This window comes from Gymnogyps californianus, chromosome 14 (assembly GCF_018139145.2).
Source record: "Gymnogyps californianus isolate 813 chromosome 14, ASM1813914v2, whole genome shotgun sequence".
In the NCBI taxonomy this organism is placed as follows: Eukaryota; Metazoa; Chordata; class Aves; order Accipitriformes; family Cathartidae; genus Gymnogyps; species Gymnogyps californianus.
In genome coordinates, this window is record NC_059484.1 from 2,982,245 (window position 1) to 3,007,068 (window position 24,824).

Here is a 24,824-nt window from a genome sequence, read left to right on the forward strand (position 1 = left end):
CCCCGTTTGCTCCTGTCATCTTCTGCATCTCCAGCCTTGGGTCATTTCAATAAGCAGTTCGTATTGAAAATCACCTTGAAGAGGATTTCTACATTTTAAACCTCAGTAAAAGGAAAGACAAGTTTTAGAAGGGCTGTGATGCATATTCTGTCTTTATCCAGTCTACACACAAAAAGGCAACTTCATCCCAAGGTAATAAGGGATTTTAGAAACACTTCCGCCACATAGCCTGGACAGGCAGGGAGGGAGGGGATGGATGCTTTGCAGTTACTGCCATTTGACAGAAGAGCCACCTCAAAACAACCCTGAACTGATACCTGGGAGGACAGGACTTAAGCCTTAGCATGATGACGTTCAGCCACAACCTTACGGAAGGAACACAGTGAAGAGCAAACAGTCAGGACTCAGGTTCAGCCAGCCACAAAGCGCCAGGCTAAAGCCCTGATTTGAAGCACTGGAAGCACAAAGCACAGAGCCATATATATGTATATAAAAAACATGCATGAAAATTCTACAAGCAGTTTGCAAGTCATCAGTGTGGTAGGTGGCAGCACGGCTAACAGCCCTGCTGATACTCACATATGGGAGAAGAGAGGGAAAGGCTAAGCAGCAAAAGGTTAACAAGCAAAGCTGCAATTTCTAAATGAAAATGCATCCCCTGAGACAGAGCCCTGCAAGCAACCGCACAGGAAGGGTGCTTAGCATGGGGCAGGTCAGAGCAGCAGAGATGGACAGCTGTGTTCACTTTCTGTAGCCCTCTTCAGCCCCTCACACTGCTAACGCACCCTGCGATGCCTCCCCTCGTGCTGTACAGGCAGCAGCAGAAGGCAGCAGCTCCGTACTCCTGCATCAGTATGGTTTGAACACAAGAAGAGCACGCGATGATTTGGTGTTTAGCAATTTTGGTGCTTTGCACCCATGGTTGGTCCCAAGCACCTTGTTTCACCGCGGGCCATCAAAACGGCAGCTACAAGACTGGAAAGCTGCTGGGTGCTGGTGCTCAGCCCCTGCAGCTCCCAGATTTCACTGCATACCAAAATGGGCAGGGAAGGCTCACTTATCAGTTAACTCCAGATGGAATTTAGGTTTTAGCACGCTGAAGTTTCTCCCTGGACTTAAACAAACCATGTGTAGAGGAACAAAAGCAATCCAAACCATACGTTGTCAGCTTTTACACTGGGATTTCACCAAGCCTCGAGACAGATGAAGAGCCAGGGAGATCAGCACAGACCCAATGTGTGTCTGCAATCGCCCTGCTGGTTGCCTGGACTTCGAAAACGCATGGAGGCATAGGAAATGAACTGAAACACTGAACAAAGGCGTAAATACAGTAAAAGCAGAAATGCTGAATTCCCACACCAAGCATTTGAAACACTAAATCAGAACATGCGTAACAGAGCTTTCCTTCACTACGCTAAAAAAAGAACCCAAAACGGTGCTTTTGCTGCCGGGTGCCTTATGCTCACCAAGTTTTTAGCTTGTGACCGTTAAGCTGTGCTTGATAAGTCCCACAAATCAGATGCCAACCCGGAACACGTGAACCGCACCATGCCATGCCAGCCAGTGGGGATGGCACCAGGAATTAGAGACATTAATCCCGCAAATACAGAAGCACTCCCATGCGGTGCTTGGGACCTTGGTGGGTTAGGGTCTTAGTCAAGAGACCTGAAGGCTGGCACTATTGAGACGCAGGTGTAGCATGACCCCATCTTTTTAGCAAGAAGTATTTGCTATTTAATAGCTGCTGGGAAGCCCAGCTGGAAAAAGGTGAAGGTCTCTGTCTGGAGCCTGGATAAAGACAGCACATCCATCATTTGGCATTAAGGAGAGAATAGCTGTGAGGAATGATCTGAAGTCCCTCAATGGTGAGTGAGAGCTCACACAGATGTATCAGCCCAGCTCTGCTGGAGTTTTCTCTGCCATGACCAGGGAAGGCCTCTTTTGGCCACCAGGAACTCCTGCGTTGGAGAATGAAGACTGAAAAAAGCACATAATGCATGCCAAATATAAAACAAACAAAATAACAGAATAATGGAATAATATAAAATAAATAAAAAATACAAATAATAGGATATCAAGCATGGCAGCTTTCATTCTGTAGCATTAATAAGAGGGACAACAAATCGGGACAGCCTTCTGCAGACTGGGAGGGGAGGGAGCTGGGGCAGGGCAGAGCACCAAGTCCTGGGAGGACGGAGGTGGCCAGGAAATCCCAGAAGCCACCGCCAGCCAGCCCAGTGCTCCAGACAGGCTGTCCCAGCTCCAGAGAGAGCAGGGGTGCTCCCAAGAGCTTCTGCAGCCAACGGCCCTTCCTGGACTTTGTGGGAATGGAGGCAAGAGCAGCGTCTCTTCCAGCTCTAGACCATATGCATGTCTCAGCCCCATGCAAAGGGAGAACCCAGCATGCTGCAACCCTTACTCTGATGTGTATCATGTTTTTCTCCACTGAAACACCTCCTGGATTTCACTGGGATTTGGGAACTGAAGCCTCAGATTCCTCCGAAAGCTCCAGCACACCCATCATTTCAGTGCTTTATCAGTAGAGGAATGAGGAAAATAGAAGCGCTGAAAGTGATGGACATCTCAAGCTAAAGGAGAGACGAATGGACTAGTGCCATTCCCCGGGCAGCCCACCGCCAGTGCCCAGGGCCCCTCAGCTAGTGCATGCTCCCACCCCATGTCCCCCAGCCTGGCCACCCCTGCTCTGGTGTCCTGCCTGTCCTGCACAGGGACAATATCCATGGGCTTTCCTTGGTCCCACCACCCAGGAGCATCGCAGCTCCTCTCTGAAATCATACAGCAGCTGCTTGAATGCTTCTGAAGGGAGGCAAAAAGAGACAAACCTCTGCAGACAACCCTACACAAACCAGTGAGAAATTCCACTTCCCAGCCTTTGCACTGCATTAAATCCTAGGGCTTGGCTTCTTCGATTTATATTCCTTCATGGTTTCATTTTTCCCTGAAAAAAAAAAAATCACAAGCTGTTAAGCTTCAAAACTTAATATTTCCTTAACTCAGAGCTTTTCAGCTCGACAGCTCTTAAACATAAACCTCTTTGACTGAAGTCTCCTGAAGCAAGCTGTCTCCAGCAAGTCACCATCTCAACCTCCATCCGCAGAGCCTCCTTCTCTCTGGGACAGCGATCCCTCCCCACACCACCATCACAGGCCCCTGCCCACTGCCCCTCCGCTGCTCCAGGTGCTCTCTCACAGGCAGGACCCTCATGCGGAGGCTGCATGACCCCACGTGTCCCCACAGCTGGCACGTGCCACCCCTGGGGCAGTTCAGGGTTGATGCACACACAGCTGCAGGCGCTGACCAACTGGTGATCTCCTGGACCTCTCCATGCCCCTTGTCACTGTCCTCAGCCGCGGCACAACTGAATGAGCAACTTGGAGCAACTCAAGGTGGGCCTTGAGACAGACACAGGACAGCTCTTTAAAAACAACACGGAAAAAAGTATGTTTCTACTGATCCTTCTGAAGAGGAGCCATAGGCCACACCCAGCTTCAGAACAAGAACTCATACAACAGATGAGTGAGTCATCTTCTTTGCTGTTTCCACAAAAATATACCCAAACACAGCTTTTTTTTTCTGGAAAAGTCAGTGTCACAGATCAGCAAAGAGAAGACATCTCTGGAGGACCCATTCTGCTGGGGCATGCACAAGCATCTTGCAGCCCTACAAACAGGTAAGGCTGAACGCTCTGCCTGCGTGGCGGTGCAGCCGCAGGACTGGGCTTTTATCATCACCGTTCTTCACCACGACTGAAATGAGGGCATCAGTCTCTGCTGTGCTCTCAGGGACACTCTGCCAAGCAACACACAAGGGGAAACAGATTCATGCAGGAAGGAGCACCATGTTTGCAATGGTGTTCAAGCTTTTTCTAGAGACTGAGTGTGCAAGACTGACCAGGGAAAGTCAGCGCTCCTCACAACAGCAATGGGTAGAAAAGACTGGAGGAAGAACTGATAAGGATCAAAAGACAGAGAGGAGCAGCCTGAGGAGCAGTGATGGACCAAGTTAGCAAGGAGAAGGCTGTGGGAAGATCTAGAACTGGGAATGAGTTGGAAGGGACTATCCAGAACCATAAAGCTAGAGGGAACAAGCAGAAGTACCTCTCCTACTTTGAGACTCTAAAACAGAAGGCAAGATCCCCCAATCTCCCTGTCCTCCTGTGGTCTCCAGAGATCACAAGGGCTGGGTCCCCTTCTTCATTATGGTGATCCCATGACATGTTATTGCCCTTAGGTAGGAGGGGTGGGGTCATATAAAAGCAATTTCCATGTGGAAAACTTGAAGCAAAGTCTTAAAAGTAGGGGAAAAAAAAAAGAATTAAGGGGCAAGGAAGTGTCCTAAAGGCCAGAGGTGGCCTTGTTAGTAAATGGAAAGCTTTATCTATTTGATGTAGGTGTCCACTGCCTCAGTGTCCACACACACACATATACAGGGAACAGCTAAAGCAGCAGGTACTATGGGAAGCAACACTGGGATGATTACACTATCACTGCTGTCACTAGAAGTCTCTCAGCAAGGACATTCTTGGAAGAACAACACAATTACAAGCTTTGGGACAAGTGTAAAGATTAGTGGGAAAGAAGTTACAGGAATCGAGCACAAAGGTGGCTACAGCAGTGAGATGGCGAGTACCTCGACAAGCTACAGTGCCTTCAACTCTCCCTGCAGTTATTTTTCATGAAAAAAAATCAATTAAAAAACCTCAGGCTTAATTTGAAAACAGCTTTGAAAATGTATATCCTCATTCAAGAAGAACTAATTTTCTCTTAAAGTCAACAGAATTGGATTGGGCTCAGCAGGCTTACGGCCCCAGCAATGAGTTGAAGGGATCTCAAGTAAGACTGTAGGACCCTTCTAACAAAATTGCCTTCAGTGTGAAACAGACTGTTTCTAGTACCAGTGTAAACCAAACACTAGGTCTAAGATGAACCGGGCACATCAATTCTGGTTTGAGTGGCCTAATTATGTTCCCTCCTTTCGCCATTTGCTGTTGAAGTATGCTGATTTCCATTCCCTCAGCTGGACAAGTCCCTGGGCAGCGCATCACTGCCCACGTGGACACCTCTGGAAGTGGCAGGCACTGTCAGAAGTCCCCCGCTGAACATCCCACTGAGGGTCTCCATTTTTCCTGTTCTCACTTTTGACCCTCAACCCCCTTTTTCTCTTTTTTTTTTTTTGATTCATTGCCCTTTCTCATTCTTTGTTTTCTCTTGGGATCCTTCTCCTATAAAGGCTCTTCTGGCTTGGTTAGGGAGAGCTCATAGAAGTGGTGAAAGGGAAGAAGAAAGAGTTGCTGAAGAAAGTAAGGAGCAGAGCAAAAGTCATCCCCATACAACTGACCACAGGCCATGCGTGCATACAAGTAGAGTCCAGTGGACTCCATGGCACACTTACATCATCTTAAGTAACTTTTAATATATTTGATCAATTTATTTGGTCCAAATAAGGCATGGCTTAATATCCACTCACGTAACAGACAACCCAACAGCCAGCCACTGAAGAGCTGATCCAACACAGCACACAATTGCTCCCGAAAGTGTAAATGTAGATAAAAAGCAACCAGCGAGTAGAGAGCAGGGGATTCCCTCTGCTGTCTGCAAAAGGAAGGACGAGCCAGGCCCTTTCAGACACACCTCGAAGTCCTGTACCGCTTCTCCTGTGCCCAATCACGCAAGCTCAGCTCTCCTCGTTCACATTACAAGAACCAGGACTCAGACGAAGCAACCCTTAATAAATACCAGATCCCAAAACCTCCAAACCTCACTCAACACAACCAATTGCGCTTGCTGCTGCTTGCCAGCACCTACTGCCCATTAGACAAGGCCAGGGAATAACGGCGCTCCATCTAACACTTAGCTCCAAACCACCCAATTCATTTGCAGCTTTTTCTATGACATTTCGTAAGTAGGCTCCAGTCTTTAATGCCCCTTTGGGAAAACGGCAAGAGGCATAAGGATCTACGTGCTTTTTCCACAGGGAAAGAGGGAAGGAAAAGTTGGGAGAGTTTGGCTGCTAGTCAGTAATGGCACACTGGAAGGAGAGAGGACATAGCTTGGGGTATCTGGGTAAGATTTCTAGAAAAGGAGAGGACAGAGAGCATGTTCCAGCATGAACTTAGCCCCTGAGGGACTGTCTGGGTGGCAAGAAGCCCAGAACCACCACCCATCCTGGCCCTGTTTTCCATTACCTCAGCCCACACACACTCCCTTCCACCCTCCTGCCAGCCATGCTCAAGTTGTTCCTCTCCAAAGGCTGCAACAATTGCTGAGCACAGGCAAAATAAGAGCCCCGCACCCATCATAGCGCTTGGGGTCTGAGACACCATCTTGGCAAGCTAGTTTGATTCATAGGAGCAAACAGAACCCCGAGACAGACCTAGGGTGGCCACAAGCACTTTTCTTGAATACCTCAAGGAAGATGACACAGACCAAGACCTCCTGAAGCTGGAAAAGGTTGTTTTACTGCAGGACTGTATCCTTCTATTATCACGTCTTCTGAAATCTGATGTCCAGAAACACCAGAGACTTGGAGACAAAATAGATCTGTACGGAGCAGCTGTATCTGCAGCCACCGCTGTGCAGCAGAGGACAGTGCTGCTGCACACCCTGCGTGGTCCCCGCACACCCGCTCAGCTGTGTGGCCTTCCCCTTGGCCTGTGCAGGGGAACACCACCAGCTACCTGTTCATTGTACGGAATGAAACACTTACAGGAGGAAACGAAGCATGCAAAAAAACAAGGAGCAGAAAGGTCTTACAACAGGGAAGGCAGTAGGGAGAGAAATTCATGGAGAAAGAAGAGGTCAAGGGACAGCCACCTGAAGAGGTGTTTTACCACCCCGTAAAGGGAAGGCAAGTTGTTTTCCCATGGTAGAGTGAGAAAGCCTGCATTTGCATCAAGGCACTTGACTACGTACCTCCACGCTCTCAAACAAGCCATCCTCAAGGACCAGGCTCACACAGGCTTATAAGCCTCAACGTAGCTATCAAAACATTACAGCTTTGTTGCAATCATGCCATTATTACCATGGTAAAAACATGTTTCAACTCTGCAGCAAGTCCAGTACTTCAATAACCCACATCTGGTATTTGGTATCTTCTCTTCAGCCATTATTTTCACATCCGAGATTAAAGTTTTTTTGAATTTAACCTTTGAGGCTCTGTTCAAAGAAGCAGAACTGGCAGCTGCATGTGAATATCCTAGAGGATACTCCTAGAGGATACTCCCACGGAGTCATCGGATGGCCAGTCCCAGCAGGAGCGAAGTGTTTGGAGACATGACTGGCAGGAACGGGCAAGGTCTGTTCCTGGGAGGGACGGGGCAGACCGCCACGCAGCCAGGAGCGGGGCAGGGGACAGCCACACTGACCACTTCACAGCTGGAGCTGTAAGAATGCAAACTGGCAGAAAAGAGTGAGCAAGCTAACCGGGGCCAAGAAAAGTTATCAGTTTTTATGCCACGATGCAGATGCCTCAAAGATGCCTCACGATGCTTAATGGCAGCCTGACAAAGATTTGACTTACCTTATACCTTGGCTACGGCACAGGAATACGTTTTCCTTTAGAACTGCCCATACGGGCACTCCATCTTCCCCCTGCAATCCTTGTGCCGAGCGTGGCTGCGCCCCACAGAGCTGCTTTGGTCAGTGACCTATAGACAGACAACACCCTGGCGTTTCTTAGAAGTTTAATACTCAGAATATTTTATTGGCTGGATAGCCTCTTACTGAAATTACTGTACAATTTTCACTTGTTTCAGCCAAAATTGAGGGCAATTTTGCTTAAATAAGCCTGTCTGTGCCATTAGCTCTATTTCACCAGGGAAATTTGCTCTCACTTGTGCATATGACATCATCTATTGACATAACCCCATCGAAACAGGCATTTCAAACCCTTATACTCTTGCCATTTCACATGCTGCAATTATACTCAAGCTTAAATGAATCTTTGTCACTAGACTTGCACCATGTTTCACTTCTCTACCATGCACTTTGCTTGGCTTTGTTTTTCCAAAAAGAAATATTTGCTTCTGGAGACTTGCATTGGCTTCCATCATGCCCAGAATCCCAACTATAGAAACTAAGGTTTTTATAGTAGCAAACCTTAAAAATATTTCCAGCAACAATTTTACAAATCAAATTATACATTCTGCTTCTAGAACAACTTGGAAAAAAATGCCCAGTAGAAGAGACCCCATGCCCAATTAGCACAACCCAACAGAAGTTTTTACCATGTCTTGCGAATGCAACCGCTGCAGGACCCCAACTGTGCAAGTCCTTCAAGTGGAAAAAACCCTCAACCTGCTAAAGCCTGACTTAATGCCCTTCTGTTCTCAAATAAGATTTTTCTGCTGTGAAAAACAAGTCAGTTGCATTAATTCTCACACATAGCAAGGATTAAAGCAAAGCTTAACACTTACCATACAACTGCTTAAATGTTTTCTTGTGAAGTATTCTTTCCATCTTCATACCATTACTGCAGTTACTACGCATAGTATTCAAGCATTTGAAGCGATACAGCCTTTAGACAAGAGCCTTGAGGAAGAGTTCAGTGCCAGGCATGACACGCACGCTTTCTTTCCCCTTCACCTGAAATAGCCCTTATGCCTTGCCATTTCTACTTTATGACAACCAAGAATACCTTGGCATTTCTACTTTACACGACAACCAAGAATGGTCCAAAATTTTGTTCTAACTCTGCCTCTTAGCGTCATTGGTAGGCAATAATCAAAGAAGACCGAAGGAACCGACACAGGACTACCTGCCCATGTGAGCTTTTGGGATTTGCTGGAGATTAGCTCCTCATCATTCCCAGGAATTTATGCACTGGCACTGATCTCCCTCAGCGAGCTCTCTAGGCACACCCTACAGCATTCAAGCTAATTCTCTTCTCCACAAAGCCCTCACAGGAGTCATTATGTGAGACAACCTCAGAGACTGCAGCCCCTCAGAGGAACAGCACAGCCAGCAATTCCCCGTCAAAAGTATTACATTTTACAAGTGGAGTCACAAGCCCTACAAACTCAGTTGTTAGACAGAAACCATAAACCAAAGAGCAATGAAGCAGGTCAGAAATCAAGATGCAGGAAAGGCTGTTTTAGGCAATTATATAATTAGTGGTCACTTCCAGACAAGAATAAAGCCCCACTTACCACTTAGTCTTCTCACCAATCATCTGCTCAGTAGCTGTAAAGCTCATGGAATCAGAGTTGTTTTTAAAGTTGACAACATAAATGAGACTATCTGATGTGTACTTGGTAAAGAGAAGTATCTAAAATACTTAGCAGTAGTTCCTATCAGAACTTTAAAGCCCTGTTATCTTCTGGATTCAGTATGCAGACTACCCCCAACCCATAAAAAAAGAAACGATAGTACTTTATTAAAATACTAAATTTTATTTTTTTTCCACATACATTTAAGTCTCCCCACCATTTCCATTTGTCTGACCACCACCACCACCATGCCTTATCAAAACATTCCATACATACTTAAAATGAAGCTGAGGGTGGAGTCCCGTCTTTAAAAACTAAACAGGCATTTTGGACAACACATTCTTGGCAAGGTAATCTGGATGACATTTATCAGACACAGTAGGGAAAGCTCTTTCAGCATTTGTAAAAAGGACAGCCAAATAATGGTTACAGAAATAAGACTGCAGATTTTAATGAACTGTTTAAACTGTTTTCTTTTCTTACAGAGTCTGTCTCCACTGCCAGAGAGCTTGAATGACCTGGAAGTGTACACAAAGAGTTAGAAATTGAAACCCATTTTTCTAATTATTTTCAGTTTACTATCTCCACTTACTCCACAAAACACTGACATTAAATTACGACAAAAAATGCATTCCTTTCAAAGAAAATCAAGTTGAAAGCAAGACGTTAGGTCCTCCTGCTAGAAGACTGTTATTCACTGTAAGTCACAATAGTAAGAATTCAGTGAAGGTAAGCGAGAGGATGGGTGTGGACCAGCTAGGCAAATATTGGCTGAACTCTGCCTACCCTGGCTAATGTCAGACCAGCTCCAGTAGCTGAGGCTAACTGCTTTTAAACGTTCTTTCAAGAACGTATCAATTTGTCTATCAGACAAGTTTACTCTGAACCACTGAGGGAAGCAGGAAAGCATAAGGAATTCTGTCACTGGAACAAAGTTTTAACTTACAGCAATTTTGATAGGGAAATCTAAGACACATTTTAGCCTAGTATACGTTGAGTAATAACTAATTCCGAAACTTGCTTCCTGATACCACCTTTTGGCTTGCCCTCTTACAAGAGTTCAGTTGACTTTGGGAGAAAATGTAGCAAGAAAGCCATAATCTCAATCACAAAACAGTTCCCCCTCCCAGACACCCTCCCCAACAAAAGGCTGAACAGCAGACTGGCCTAGGTGGCCAAATTCAGCAGCAAGGAAAACCACAGCTCATTTCCTTAGCCAATACAGTGCCAAAAGGAAAATTCTGTGGGTTTAGTAAGCAAGAGATAATTTACCAACCATATAAAAGCTGGAAAAATGTAATAAAATATTAGCTTTCCCATCTTAGCCAACTAAACCCTTAAAACCGTTCCCATTTATTTAATTTGAAGTATTGTTTGTGGTTTGTAACCCTTTGAAACAGTCCAAAGCTTGTAAAGATTAAGAAGTGGAAAAGAATCCCTAAGTCAGGTTATAAAAGTTTTTGGACTTTATCAAGTTCCAATAAATTTAGTTACCTTCTGGTCCTCCGTCCTGAAGCAATTCTTAACATAGTTGGCAAATTTGGGTTCCAGCTTAGGAAGGGAAGAACCCTATTTTGAAAAAAGCAAGCTTTAGTGTATGCAGGTCATTTCATGATTCCAATAAATAACTTATGAAGCTTAAACCCTTTGCAATACACGTGGAATTTTACTGAACTCACCTTGCAACATCCCAAACCAATCTTTTAAACCATTTTAAAACGTTTCTCTACAGTACCCAGGTATTTCTCACAGGAGTGAGTGCCTACACACTAAAATGGCTGTACAAGCACCTTTGCTCATGCTTAAAAATGTTAACAGCAAGCATTCATCACTTAAAGTAACCTTGTTTGTAGTCAACATTCATACGCTATTCAGGTAAACTAGAACTAATTCCATATTTATGGATTCTTAGTACAGCATGCAACTTGAGACATTACTATCCTTCACAGGCAGGTTTGACTTCAGCTCTCTAAAGCAAAAAATTAACTCATCTCCCACCTACCCTTTAAGACTCATTCTAATGCATTAGTTTATGAATTTAAACAAGTCTTCTAGAGACATTTGCTTCTATCTCTGAAATTGTCTTTGTACATACTCAAATGTACAAAGCAGATTCAGTAATAATTCATGGATCTAGGTTTATCTTCATGTCTCTTCCCACCTCCAGGCACAATAATACAGCACACTTTTAAGAGACATTGATTTACTACTTTCACATGCACCCCGTGAGTAGTATTTTTGCCATTTTTCAGGTACATCAGTTGAAATATACCTAGCCAATATTGACAGTACACTTAGCTGCTACTCGGCACAGTGCAGAAGACAGCAATTTTATGTTCAAAGGAAACAAAGCTACATTAGGAATATCTGAAACTGCAATACTGCAACCAAAAAGCTTGGATTTGGACAATGTCTTACCTCTGGATTCTGTCAAGTACTGATGCTTTTCTATTAGCTTGTTGACATCTACTTACTACATAATACAGCAGTTCCACTCTAATAAAGTGATTTTTTTTTTGTAAAGCTGCTAACTTGCTGGCTGTCAGCTACAAGTGCTGTAGTATATGGCAACGCACAAACCTTTTGCCTTACTAAAGTATGCTCTAGCACCATCTTGGAAAACATTAAATTAAGCTGCCTGCTATGGCTTCTGCGTATTTGTGCTTACACAGCATTTCCCAGTAAAAACACTCTTCGGGAACAGAAAGTAGATTCTAAAGCTACTTGCCAGTTATCTGGTCTGCACGCTTCCCTCCATAGGGACATTGTCTACCATGAGCAGCTCAGCCACTTCTGCTTACACTGCAGAAACAATACTAATCGTGGCTGCTCTGAGTCATGCAAAAAACCACCCTAGCATCCACTAGATCCAAGAGGTTAGTTTGACCTAGCAGAAAGATACCATCCATCACTGTCAGGTTCACAATTTAGGGATATGCGATTCAATCCTGATCATAACATGTCACTGCTCACTCTGCATCCACTCTATATTGAAACACTTTTTGTCTTATTTTGCATTCCTGGGACAAAACTGCCTCAAACCATCAAGAATCTAAGCAGAAGATAATTCTAATTCTATAGATGACCTGATGGCCAGTGTAAGGGGGAAAAAGTTTATCATCTCAGACCAAACTGAAAAAAAAAACAAACAGAATTCTTCACAGCACCAACATCAGCCAAAAATAATTCTCCAATAAAGAATCTGGTTCAGTCACAAATGAGCATATGATGTAAGCACACTCCTGAGCTAGTGAAGATCAGAACTCATATAGTCTAGCTATCAGGTCCTCACTACCACCTATTCTGCAGTACAGGTGCGTACTCAACTGCACCCCTAGCCAGCACACAGGTTTCCAAACTTGGCTAAGGGGGAAAGAACAGCTATTACCTGCTACACTTTTACCCAACCAGCCTGTAACTAAAATCCATTTTTCTTTTTTATACTTAAATAGCAGCTAAGAAGAATACTCATACGCATAACCATGAAGTGCTAGTCAAAGCTGAGAACAACCAGAAGCTGAGTGACTGCCCTGTGACCGTCAAAAGATGAAACAACCATTGAGGGGAAACCCAATTAACCCTTTATCTCCAGTTCAGAAAGCAAATCCTTTCAGGTCTTTATTGATTCATTAATGCGTATCACAAGCACCTATCTCCCCCTTCTGGAAGTTACAAAGCCTTACAAGCATCTGGATATCTAAGTTGGATACTGCTTTAAGACCAAGCTATTCCAAGCATGTGAAGAACTCTGATTTACTTTAGTTGCCTAAAATAAAATGTATACAACTACTTAAGACACCTTTAGAATAAATATCACCCAAGGTTTGTTGCTTTGTGTTTTGTTGTGGTTTGGGTTTTTTTTTTCCTCCAAATTTTAACTGAGACAGTTCACCAAGAAATACCAAATTACTAATCACCACTACTGGAGGAATACAAAAACAAAGTGGTTTTGTTTCTCATTAGCACAGAGGCTTCTTTTTGTCCCAAATGAGTTTTCATTTCCCTGAGCTTCAACATCAACATACTCTGATAACAGCACCAGCAATCAGTGACATGTAACCGTTTCTTAAAAACATCCAGTTCTTCTGATCTGTGGAAGCGTAAAAATAAGGCTGAGAAACCTGAAGTTTCCAAAAACTCACCTTATCTACAGACGCTTGCATTTTTGCTTTAATCTCCTCTAACGACAGAGGGACTTTCGGTGTTTTTGGAGTTAGAGATTTATCCTTCTTGGAATCTGGAGTCTGAAAATTATTCATTTCATTAGGAACTTGCAGATACATAAAGCTACTTAGTATATGAGATCAAGTTTTCTAAAAACAAGAATGTTAAAACCTACTGCAGAATTTATATGGAATAAAAGAACTAGCTGTCACAGATACTTCAGATAGATGCTATCCTGCCATCCATCCCACACTAATTTCTGTATCAACCTTCCTGGCATGCATGTTCAAGTACACGCAGCAAGGAAACACTGCATAAGGAAGCTTGACAACTACAAAGCAACTGAAGAAGAAAACTGTTAGTTCTCAAATGGATCAGCTAAGTGAGACTCCCTTATTAGCAGCAGCCTCCTGGTGCACTGCAGTGGCAACACAGTTGGCACTCGTCCTCTTGTATAAGCAGCTACACAAAAGCTACAGAGTTGTATTTTAAACTGTGGGATAACCAATACTCACAAGGGACAGCATGTCTCATTTCAAATCTTGGCTGTTGTAGTTATATATTGATCACTGAACAGTTTTACAGGGGAACATGAAGCAATGAACAGTATCCCCAGCATGCTTCATATTAAGATTCAAAAACCTAACTTAATGGTTAGTACGTTATTTAAAGTTACCATCAGGCAAGAAAACTAGCTTCTACACTAGAATAAACATTTGTTTTACTTATTTGTCTCCACTCACTTTTGATTTAGATGCTGGTGTGGACGGCTTAGAGTCTTTTCCATTTTGCTTTGCTTTCTGCATATTTTTTCCTGAAGCCTCACGGACAGGCTGAAAAGAAAGCACTTAAGTTCATTTGCCATGAAAAACTGCCAGTAAATGTTAAGCTTGTTAACATAATACTCAAGACTTAGTGACAAATACATACCATTCAACATCAAACAAAAACCATTCTCATTGCCCATGCAACATGATCAGTGTCCATTACTTAAGCAAAAAGCACGTACGTTACAGGAACTCAAATGAAAAACTGTTGGTGAAGCACAATACATCACATAACCAACATCAAGTTTTGTTATGATGCCATACAAGTATGTGGGACCTCCACTCCATTTCCCTTATATATTACATCCTTCCTTATATATTACCATGCAGACTTTTGGGGGCAGATATTGCATAAAACTAATTCTAGATGGCACTGCGATTCCAAGATCTGACTCAGTGCTACTTGGTTTTTTTGTAACACAACCATTATCCCGTTTGGCATTGCATACAGAAACATCATCTGGGATGGGCAACGCCACGTGTATATTTAAGAATCGGATTCTTATACTCCTATATACATCAAGGGACCATTTCGTTCAGCCACACTAGATTTGATTAGATTGCAGGAAATCCGCAGTTCAGATTGTCTTCACCAGGCCTTAAACTATTGTGCACTATCACCTATAGAAATCCATTAGGACAGAGCAGCATATAGTGAAGTAAAACATTAAATGCTTGTTTCTAAACGGCAGATATGAACACGAGTTCAAGCCAAAGTACGCACGTTCCAAAAAATTACTACCTTCTACCTCTGCAGTTGCCAAGCTGTCTTACAGTTTATTTTACCACCAGATGGCACTCAAGGGCTGATGTAATTTCACATTCAAGCACTCGGCTGCCTAAAGTGAAACTTTTCCGACGAGCTCACACATTTAGATCCTTTTTTATTGAAAGTTAGGTTGCTAAAAAGACCTTTTTCACAGCATGCAGGACTAACTGAAATGGCAAAGCACAAACCACATCTTTGAGCAGGATTTTGTCTGCTGCCCAATAGCCATACATGAAATCATACCAGTCTGACATCTGCGCATGTGCATATGCATGCTGCTAAGAACCCAGCCACCCCTCTGCAGCAAAGTAAATAAAATATGGATTGGATGTGTATTCACACTGAAGTGTTCTAATGTCCTATTACAATTTCTTTATACAGACTAAGCTAAATCAAAGCATCCCATTCACACATTCCAAATAGCTGTGCTTAAACTCATTGACTGAAGAAACTATCTGCCCAATTACTGTCATCCCTTGTATTGATATCTAGTCCATTATAAAATGGAATACTGTACAAAGAAGAGGACATCTCTGTTAGCTTCTGCATTACAATAAATGCAGAGTTCAAACCTAAACAGCTATCTTGCTTATGCAAACACAGCTTCCCCTCCCCCTACTTCTGCTTTAGGGTTCTTCATATGAATCCTCAAAGACAACTCAATCAGGACAGTTAATTAGCACCTATTAGTAAGTTAAGAGGTGTTAGCACTTGCTCCCCCTGTCTGAATAAACTTCGCTGCAGATAGTAAGTCCATCTGGTGTCCACTCACTTCCTTTCAAGTTTATTAAACAGGCTGTTTAATCCTTCATGGGTGAAGAGTCACAATGTGTCCGTGTATATATATGCGCCACTTACTTTCTTCATTGGTGTTTTCATTTCTTCCTCATCATCCTCTAAGTCATCCTCATCACTACAATTAGAAAGGTAGTCACTCACCATAACTCAAGATGCATACTCACAGCTTTAACCACATTAGGAATTAGTCTTCCCCCTCCCTCCCAATAAAATGTTTATTCATGAAGGAAGCAAGTAATCTTCCCAAGTCTGCCTTATACCTTATTTAACACATGGCAAGGTGTTCGGCCAAATACTCTACCTACTACTGTTAAAGCCATTAAACGCATTGCCTTCTGCTTTAATACTGAAGGCACATATCTTAAGACTTTCACTACTACTAATAAAGAAATTCTAAATTGATTACAAGTTAATGAATTACAAGAAACTAAGTTTTATAACCCAGTATGACATATTTGAATAACACTAATTTAGATTGCATTGTGGAGATAAACTTGAGGTAAGTCCGCTTTTTTTTGTAGCCAAGATAAAAAGTAGCTTGCTCACTTAACATCCAGTTATGTCACACAACTCGTATTCTGAAACAGTTAACCCTGTATTTCAAAATACATTATCAAAACAAGAATACATACTCATCATCCTCCTCCTCGTCTTCATCATCATCCTCATCATCTTCTGATAATTTTGCTTTTTTCTTTAAAAAGATCAAGCATGTTAAGCATCAATACCATTTTGGCTTAATAAACAGCAACCTTGATCCAAAACAGTTTGTGGCATACTTACAAGACTATCTTCGATCAATTTAGCTAAACCAAACAAGTTACACCTGCCAAGTCAAAAGCTATTGACAAATTTACAGCATGCTCTGAGCATAAGAATCTTTCCTTCTACACTACAGAGCTTCAATCAGCATTTAAACTCTTGCAGTATGATGATGTTTATACAAGAATCTGCACGCTCAGTTACTGCAGCAGACAGAACTTCCACATAGAAGTGGCCTTCGTATCAGCCCCTCCAGCAAAGTTTTGGAAACTATCTGTACTTAACCACACTTCCGTAATTTAGTACTTGTCAAGACCCAAGTACAAAATAATCCTTCCCCACAGATATCAACAGACCACATATTAAGCAAATCATAGCAAGCCATTAACTGCTTACTCCTAGAGGCAGCAATACCAAACCAAAAGAAAATTCTGCAGACAAGCTGATTGAAAGTATATATACCTGTGGTGTTTTAGCTCCTCCTCCACTTGCTGGTCTCTTTGTCGAAGTGTTCACAATTTTTGTATCATCTTCCTCATCATCTGATTCTGGCTCTTCCTCTAATGCTGATAAAATGATGGCAACGTGTAAAAAAACCCACCTCATTTAACATCAGTTAAAGCAAGACTGCTAGTAAGAAACAAACAGAAGAGTATCACCCACAACTAAATAGTCAAGGTCTTGCTGAGGTGCTGAATTGATAGGAGGAAGCTTCCTACCAGCAATCTAACCACTGACATCAGAAACTTTTCCAGTTGACTGTATGCAGATAGTACTACACTGAAATCCAAAATGGGTGAATAAACCACTCATACACTGCCTGTAACATTCCTCACAGAAAAGCAGCCATAGAAAGTTAACAAAATTTTCTCCATTTCCAAGGAGACACATTTCAGAGAACTTCTAGAGAGAAAGATCAGTTTCAAAGACAATTCTACAAAGGAGAAGGCTAGTCCTGGCTTAGTTTTTAGTGTAAACTCAAAACTATTTCATGGGCAGTCTTCTCATTCTCAACTGATAAGCAGAAAGCTCACAGCTTTCTGCTGTGAGACACTAACACCAGGAACCTAACACTCATTTTTAAGGAGAGAAATTAGAAATCAAATTGCAAGGCTGACAAACTCCCCTTATCCATACAAAACAACAGGCAAGAAAGGTATGCAACCATTTCTCTGAACTCCTTTCCTACAGTCACCTCATGCCTCTGAGCACAGTGAATTAAAGATTCGGAGGGTCAGTATTAGAGAAAGTACTGCTTGAGACACCAGATACATCACTCAAGTTCTGTTGGTGCTGACAGGTAGCAAGATCACAGATTAGTAACCAGTTAACACATACCTACGAGATGTTGACCACTGACGTAAACAGGCCCTGAACCACATTTCAACCTCAAGACCACCGGTGGTGTGATCTCAAAGCCTCCTAATGAAACCTAAGGAAAAAAGCACTGTTATTTATTCAAATATTAAAGGCAAAGTGTGCTTAACAGACAATCCATTCAAATGAAACTAAGAGCACCAATATCTGTAGACTCCAAGGCTAATACAGTTGCTCCAAGTTTCCATCTGACAGATTATTTTGGAAGTCTTTAGAGTCAAATCAGGGTCAATAAGCCAGAACAGGGCTTATTACAGTCTCATTGCTTATAATAATTAAAGCACAGTTCTCAAAGCCAGACCAATCCACATTTGTTTCTACTCAGCTTGGCAGCAATGCCAATTTGAACATTATCCATCACACCTGCCCCCAGCATTGTGCGGTTCCACTTGTACAGCATCATCAACACTGATTCAAATTACATTCCAGATGGCAGGAATGACAAGTAGGGTGCCCTTAAATCAAGAAAGGGCAGCAGCCATCTTTAGAATCTCTTAAGAGCCTGGGACCTGCAGAAAAACTAGATTTTTCTCACCCTAGGCTCAAAGCAAGCAATGCAGGCTACAGATGCATCTGCTTGCAAACACATACACTTGTATACATAGAGATGACATGCATAATTACTATCATTTCTTTTTAAAAAAGCGTAATTCTTTTCTACCTTGTCTTTCTCACCTGAGACCCAATTTATAGTAGATTTTTCCAAGCTCTTGTACTTACCGTAGGCTGCACTGACATTTTCAGAGATGCCAGTACTACTTTAATAGGGTTGCCTTCATAGTCCAATGCTTCTGCTTCTACAACGTGTAATTCGTCTTTGGCTCCAGCCCCTAAAGTAACCTGTGAAGTAAAGAACAGTGCACATTCTGAGAATCTTCCCAAATATTCTGAAGTCTTTTAAACTCCATTCACTGTTCTGCATCTCTGAAGACTGAAGTTTGTATTTCTGACTGCTAATGATTCAGCTGCACTCCTCCCCAAGCCAATATCCTCTTTCCTCATAACACCGGCACTTGCAAGGTGCAACTCAAGGCATGTGTTTTGAGGAGAGTGAAAAGCAGGCCTTTTGCTACCGGATTACTGCATTGAAATGGGTCAGTGGCAAGTCCAGTCAGCACTGAAGTTGGCCCAAGGGAAGAAGTACAAACACATGCCTAGAGGAAGGGAAACAACCGCTATCACTACTACAGAATCAAAGCCTTTATCCTTCCCCTTCCTGCCATGTTTCGTCTGCCAACTGCTTCACTTTATCACACTACACACTTTTTGCTTACTTGACATTCAATGAGGAGCTAAGTCTTAACAACTGCTCAGTTACTGAACTGTCATTTATGCATATGCCTCCTGAGTTAATTCACCATGGACTGAAAGCTGCTGTCCCAGAGCATTTCAAAACTCAAGTGCCTAGATTCTTTACACTGAGTACAAGTCTGGCACATTCTGAAGATTCAAAAATCATAGCTGCAGGGAGGCATATAAGTGACAGACATTGGACAGGTCTGAAATTCCAGTTCTCTGAACCTCTGGCATCTGAGTCAGGATTACCTGCAAGAGATCTGAAAACCAAGAATCCCTTGAAGTAGTACAATTCTTCCCAAGACCAGTGAACAAGGCTCTCTGTTTCCCTTCCCAATGCCCATGAAAAGAAAGCTTTCCACCCTCCATGGCAGATGTGGGTGTAATCACTGCCGGTAGAGGCATACAACTTAAGTTTCCTTTCTCCAAGAGCTGAGTTTTAGGCAGGCTATAATGATCCAGACTAGATGTATCAGGCTGAAGGCTGAGAAATAGGATATAGGATTCACTACTCCTTGCAAGTTGTTACTGTAAATTGCTGCTCATCTCACCTCTCAAATGGGTTAGCAACAAGACCGAATCATTCAGCTGGTGGGACTAACCACCAGGACAAGAATTTAAAAGCATGCCCTCCACCCCCAGTTACTCCTGTCATTTGCACCAGTTCAAGCAATACTACAGCACTTACTATTAATTTCTTTACCAAGTGTCTGGCAAGTATCCATTCATGTGCTTTCATTTCTACACTGAAGGAATACACGCTGGCACTAAATAGGCAATGAAGCACTGACCACCCCTCTTTCAGCTATCATTAGTAAGACATCTACAGAAACCCTCGTGCTACTTTCTACCTCTACAGGCATAAATTGTCCTCCCCTTTCACTTTTATCTTTTTCTCCCCACCTCCTTCTGTACCTCATACCCAAGTCCATCGCCACATTTGTATCTTAACTGACATGTGTCAGTCAATCTTTAAACATCTAGTCTTTTATCAGGTGCACAGATCAGTCACTGGGTATTTGCTACCTTCACACTCTTATCTTCCATCAACTCCTTCCTCTGCTTGCCAAGGCATTTTCTGTTTGTAGCTATGCCCAAGATCTTCCAAGCCTCTTAAGACATTTCCAGTTTGTCATTTGTTATTTCAACTTCCCATGTCTCCTGTATATCATCTTTTGTCTTTAAAAAAGACAGGTTATTGAATTAGACTTTTTTCCCGCAACCCTAAAAACTAAGTACTGGTATGCATCCAAATCTGCTTCATTCCCTATGAAGAGGGCACAGCATCAGAAGAGATGCTCTAGGTAATTTGCCAAAACCAGGATCTTTGGATAAAGCCATACAACTCAAGTATCACTCAGTGACTAATTTCATCTGCATGACAAACATTCAGATATGAGAACTATCCACATGAACTTGTCCTATACATACTTTACTGTTATATTCTTCCCTCGAAAGAAATTCTAATTAAGAACAAATTAGTCATTGTCAAGTCCAGGCTGTAATTTTCATAAAATACAAGGACTGAAGACACATGATTCACAAAACCGTAATGCCTATATTAAAGTGTTGTAAGTATCACTGCGAATAAGTTTGGAGCACGTTATTATGCAAGTCTCCTGTAGGAAGCAATTCTGGCGTAGGAAGTAATCCACAATTATAAGACTCTTTTGTTTCCAGGTATCATCAAGGTATCTCTTTGTATTTAAATAAACACAGTAATAAACCATAGAGACATGCTACAACTCTTCAATTCCCTGCCTGTGAAGTTGAGGCATATTATCTTTTTGCTAACCAGAAGTAACATGCTTAGCCCAGAACAAAGGCCTTGAAATATTGTCTCTTGTTTGTGTGGCAGCAGAAAGATCTAAGGACACATCTAAGAACTCTCAGTGTACAGATCCTGATTTCCAGGAGTATCCTGCTCAGTGAGGAGTCTGTTAGATGAATCATCTGAATGAAAGACAGCTTTTCCCAGTTACATCCTTAGTGAGGGCAACACTAAGGACAATAAATCAAAACATAAACCTCCCCCCCATTTAGATTTAGTTACTAGCTGCCTACAGAAAAAAGCACTGGAATTATGTCTGGGGAATATATGGAAAAGCTTTTCAAAATAAAGTTTCTAATAAAGTCTACTAAAATGTACCCATGTATGATTCTTATAAATCTATCCTCCCCCTGTGCTCCTGTAGCATCTGAACTACTGCATTAGAGATGTCAGAGTGTGCACTCTGACCTTTAATTCCGTTTAATACACATGTATTAGCCTACTGCAAATTCGTTTTTAAACTTTTCCACCCTTGCATTGCTTGCTGTAAATGACAAAAACATCAGTAGATATTTTAAACTTTTTTTTTTCAATACAGCAAATATTTCAAGTGACATGGTATGCTCCACTCCCAATAAGAACAGCTTATTATTTAACAGACTCACAGAAAAACACCACTAAAAGAAACAAGTTTAAGGAAACTAATGTATGTGTTAAAAAACTCACTTCTCACAACATCGCACACCACTACTTAAAAATAAAAACTTAAAACCTGGAAGTTAAAAACCAAACGATACTTGCCGTTCTCAAAGACAACTGATGCTCATTTTCTTCATCATCTACTTTGAACTGATACTCCTTATCTGCTTTAAGCTCGCAGCCTGTAAAAAGACCATTTAATTATAAGCATACTTTTTTACTTAGACGCAGGTATCTGCTAACCACTTATTATTTTAAAACTTGCTGCTTCGAGGCTCTGCACTTGCACAGAAAACCAACGGCACTCCAGGCACACAAGAAGAGAAACACGTGGGGTGGGGAAAATCCCAGGCGAGTCCGCGGCCTACTGCCGATCGCGCACATCCTAGCGTAGTCCTTTCAAGCCCATCCGCTCTAAGACCGTCCAGGTCCAGCGTCCTCCGCGCTGCCCGGGGGTATGCCATCTCCCGGGACGCCCCGTGTCGGCGGCCGGGCCGCCCCAGGGGCCGCCGGCAACCAAGGCGCGCCGCGGCCCCGCCGCCCTCCACGTGCTCCACCTCCCGCCGCGCTGCCATGTGCTCCGCGGCCGCCCGCGGGCACCGCGCTCCGAGCGCGCCCGCGTCCCTAGGAACGGGCTGGGAGACGGGCGGGCGGCGCGGGGAACAAAAGCGCACCGGGCCGGGCCGCCGCCACGTGCGAGCAGCGCGCCACGTGGGGCGCGCGCCGCGGGGGAACGCGCGGCGGTAACGGCCGCGGGCGCCGCGCGCCCCCTCCCCCGACAAGGCCCTTCCCGCCCGCCCCCCCCCCCCCCCCCCGCTGAGGCGCGGCGCAAGGCCGGCACCAGGCCGCGGCCCCCACGCGGGCCCCGCCGCCTCCCGCTCGGCCCCGAGGCCTGAGGGAGCGGAGGAAAGAGGCCGGCAGGCAGCGGGAGCGCGGGGCTGGGGGAGCGGCGGGCCGTTACCGAAGAGGAAGGTCTGGGGGCGCAGGGGGCCCATGCTCTCCATGTCCATGGCGCTGTCCTCCATCTTCTCGGCCTGCTCGCGCGGGAGGAGCGGAACGGAACGCGGCGCTGCGGGCGGACGCGCACTAAAGGAAGCCTCATGCCCGCCCACTCCCAGATATAGCCCGCGCGCTCTCGCGAGACCCGCGCCCCGGCCACGCCCCCTCGGCCCGCCGCCCCGCCTCTGCGCACGCGCCGCCCTGCCCCGCCGCCGCCGCGCGCTCACGGGGGAAGGGGGTCGCGAGCGCGGCCCGTGGCGCTCTGCCGCGCGCGGGGGGCCGCGGCCGTCACAAAATGGAGGCGGCCGGGGCGGCCCCCGCACCCCGCGGAGCGGCTGCGGGCCCGCAGGGCCGGGGCGGGCCGCCCGCGGGTGGCTCTTCTCTCACGGCTGTGGCCGGCGTGGCCTCGCCAGCACGCCTCGCGGGGAAAGGGCGGCGAGCGCCGCCCAGGCAGGTGCCCGCTTGCCGCTGTAGCCTGAAGGGTCCGGCCGGGCGGCGGCGTGAAATGGCTGTCCGCGGGCGCGTACGGCTGCCGGGCGGGAAGGGCCCGACACCGGCGGGTTCTGCGGCCCGGGGGAGGCGCAGCCTGGGCGCTGGGTGGCTGCTTGCGCCCCGCTGCTCTGCTCAGGTGCCTCTCCCGCCCGGCTGAATAGAAAGTGCTGTCAAGGGGCAGCCGCCCTGCTTGGTGGTGGGCTGGACAGCCTGCCCGGGGAAGCTGTGCCGGCAGCGGGGTGCCGCGGGCAGCCTCCCTCATGCGGCTCAGGGCCCAGCAGAGCTCACAGCCCACAGAGGCTCCATTGCCACCCTGCGGGCCAGGGCCTCGCGGAGGTAGCAAAAGAACCAAAAGGCTTAATGCTATGGCCAAAGTAACAAACCCTACTGAGAAATGGGGTGCGTAAGCACAGCCTTACGGCTTCCAGACCTGAGCCACAGAAGAGCTTGAGCGAGGCGAGGAGCTTGCATCTACCACTGCTCCTCCACGTAGAGGAAGGCCCTGTTGCAGTGAAACGTACTCTCCTATTCCTCTATTGTGTGTGCCACGAGCTGACAGCTCCTGTCAGCTTTGATTAAAAAGAAGAAAAAAGCAGCCCCTTTTCCTGTCTCCATACCAATTAAGATGAGCTGCCATTCTGAGTTACTGCTCTCCGTGCCACTGGGCTCTGAGGACCAGGGAGCAACAATGTTTTGGGAAACTCCCTTTCAGCTGGTGTTCAGATGGGAGTGAACTGCTTTTTCATGTGAATTGGCACGTGGGGCCATCTGTCACAACAGAATCAAAAGTCAGATTTTTTTTTCTACTGACGGCCACAAGCCCTGAAAAGGCTTGCGTATGCATTAGCACATCACGGGCCCTGGGCAGGGCACACCCTTGAGTTACCATCCCAGGCTGGCCTCATGTCCAGGGGCTGATCTGTAAGAGTCAGGTGTCTCGGGTGCTGTAAATTAGCTAATCTCGAGATTACTTTTACCATAACACCCGCTCTTCAAAAATAAAAGTATATAGCCTCTTAATGCTCATGTCTCTCCATTAATTTGAAATGTGTAATTCGTATTCATAATACCTACATTCATATTCATAAAGGAACAACATTAAATTCTGTTGCTGAAAATGAGACAAACAAAAAACTGACACAGTGGTAAAATGAATCTTACCTGTCAAAACGTGGCATTCACCTTCTTTCTCACTCTCCCACAAAGCTCACCTCTTTGAAAAACAGTAAATACAGTTCCACAGTACATACACATTCAGCTTCTTTTCAAATGTACGGTCTCCTATTTGCAAGATACAATTAGTTTTCCAAATACGAGGTTACTTGAGCCATGGGTTCGCCAGGATACGTCCCCCTACAATCCCGTTAACGTTAAAGCAGATCATCTACTGAGGTGTCAAGTGGATTGCCACAGGCTGGCTAAAATACAAGAATAATAAAATTGACTTGTGTGTGAAAACAAGGTATACAAATAAATAGTGGTGCAGCTTACCACGTGAGTGAGGACGGGGGATTTGGGCTGCTGTGAGAGCCCTCTTTCAGAGTCTCTGGCTAATTTCGGCTGGAAGGCAGCTCTGGAGGCCACCCGGTCCGGCACCCTGCTCACCGCAGCGCCAGCGCGGGTCACGCTGCGAGGGCTGCGTCT

The 24,824-nt window shown here is 44.7% G+C and overlaps 1 protein-coding gene across 3 annotated transcripts; it reads right to left on the minus strand.

Moving 5' to 3' along the window:
• Positions 1-9,386: 9,386 nt before the first annotated feature.
• On the minus strand, positions 9,387-22,748 carry NPM1 (nucleophosmin 1). Of its 3 annotated transcripts, none has more exons than XM_050905349.1 (11): positions 22,651-22,748; positions 21,792-21,871; positions 18,644-18,763; positions 17,885-17,978; positions 17,009-17,112; positions 16,417-16,478; positions 15,845-15,899; positions 14,134-14,223; positions 13,369-13,470; positions 10,721-10,795; positions 9,387-9,744 (listed from the first exon to the last, which is right to left on the minus strand). In XM_050905349.1, exons 1-11 carry the CDS (start codon positions 22,712-22,714, stop codon positions 9,706-9,708), a joined length of 885 nt encoding a protein of 294 aa, XP_050761306.1. In that variant the 5' UTR covers positions 22,715-22,748; the 3' UTR covers positions 9,387-9,705. The 3 variants fall into 3 exon arrangements, with proteins under 3 accessions (XP_050761306.1, XP_050761307.1, XP_050761308.1); XM_050905350.1 differs by having other exon boundaries at positions 13,369-13,463; positions 14,130-14,223; XM_050905351.1 differs by lacking the exon at positions 14,134-14,223.
• Positions 22,749-24,824: the final 2,076 nt, after the last annotated feature.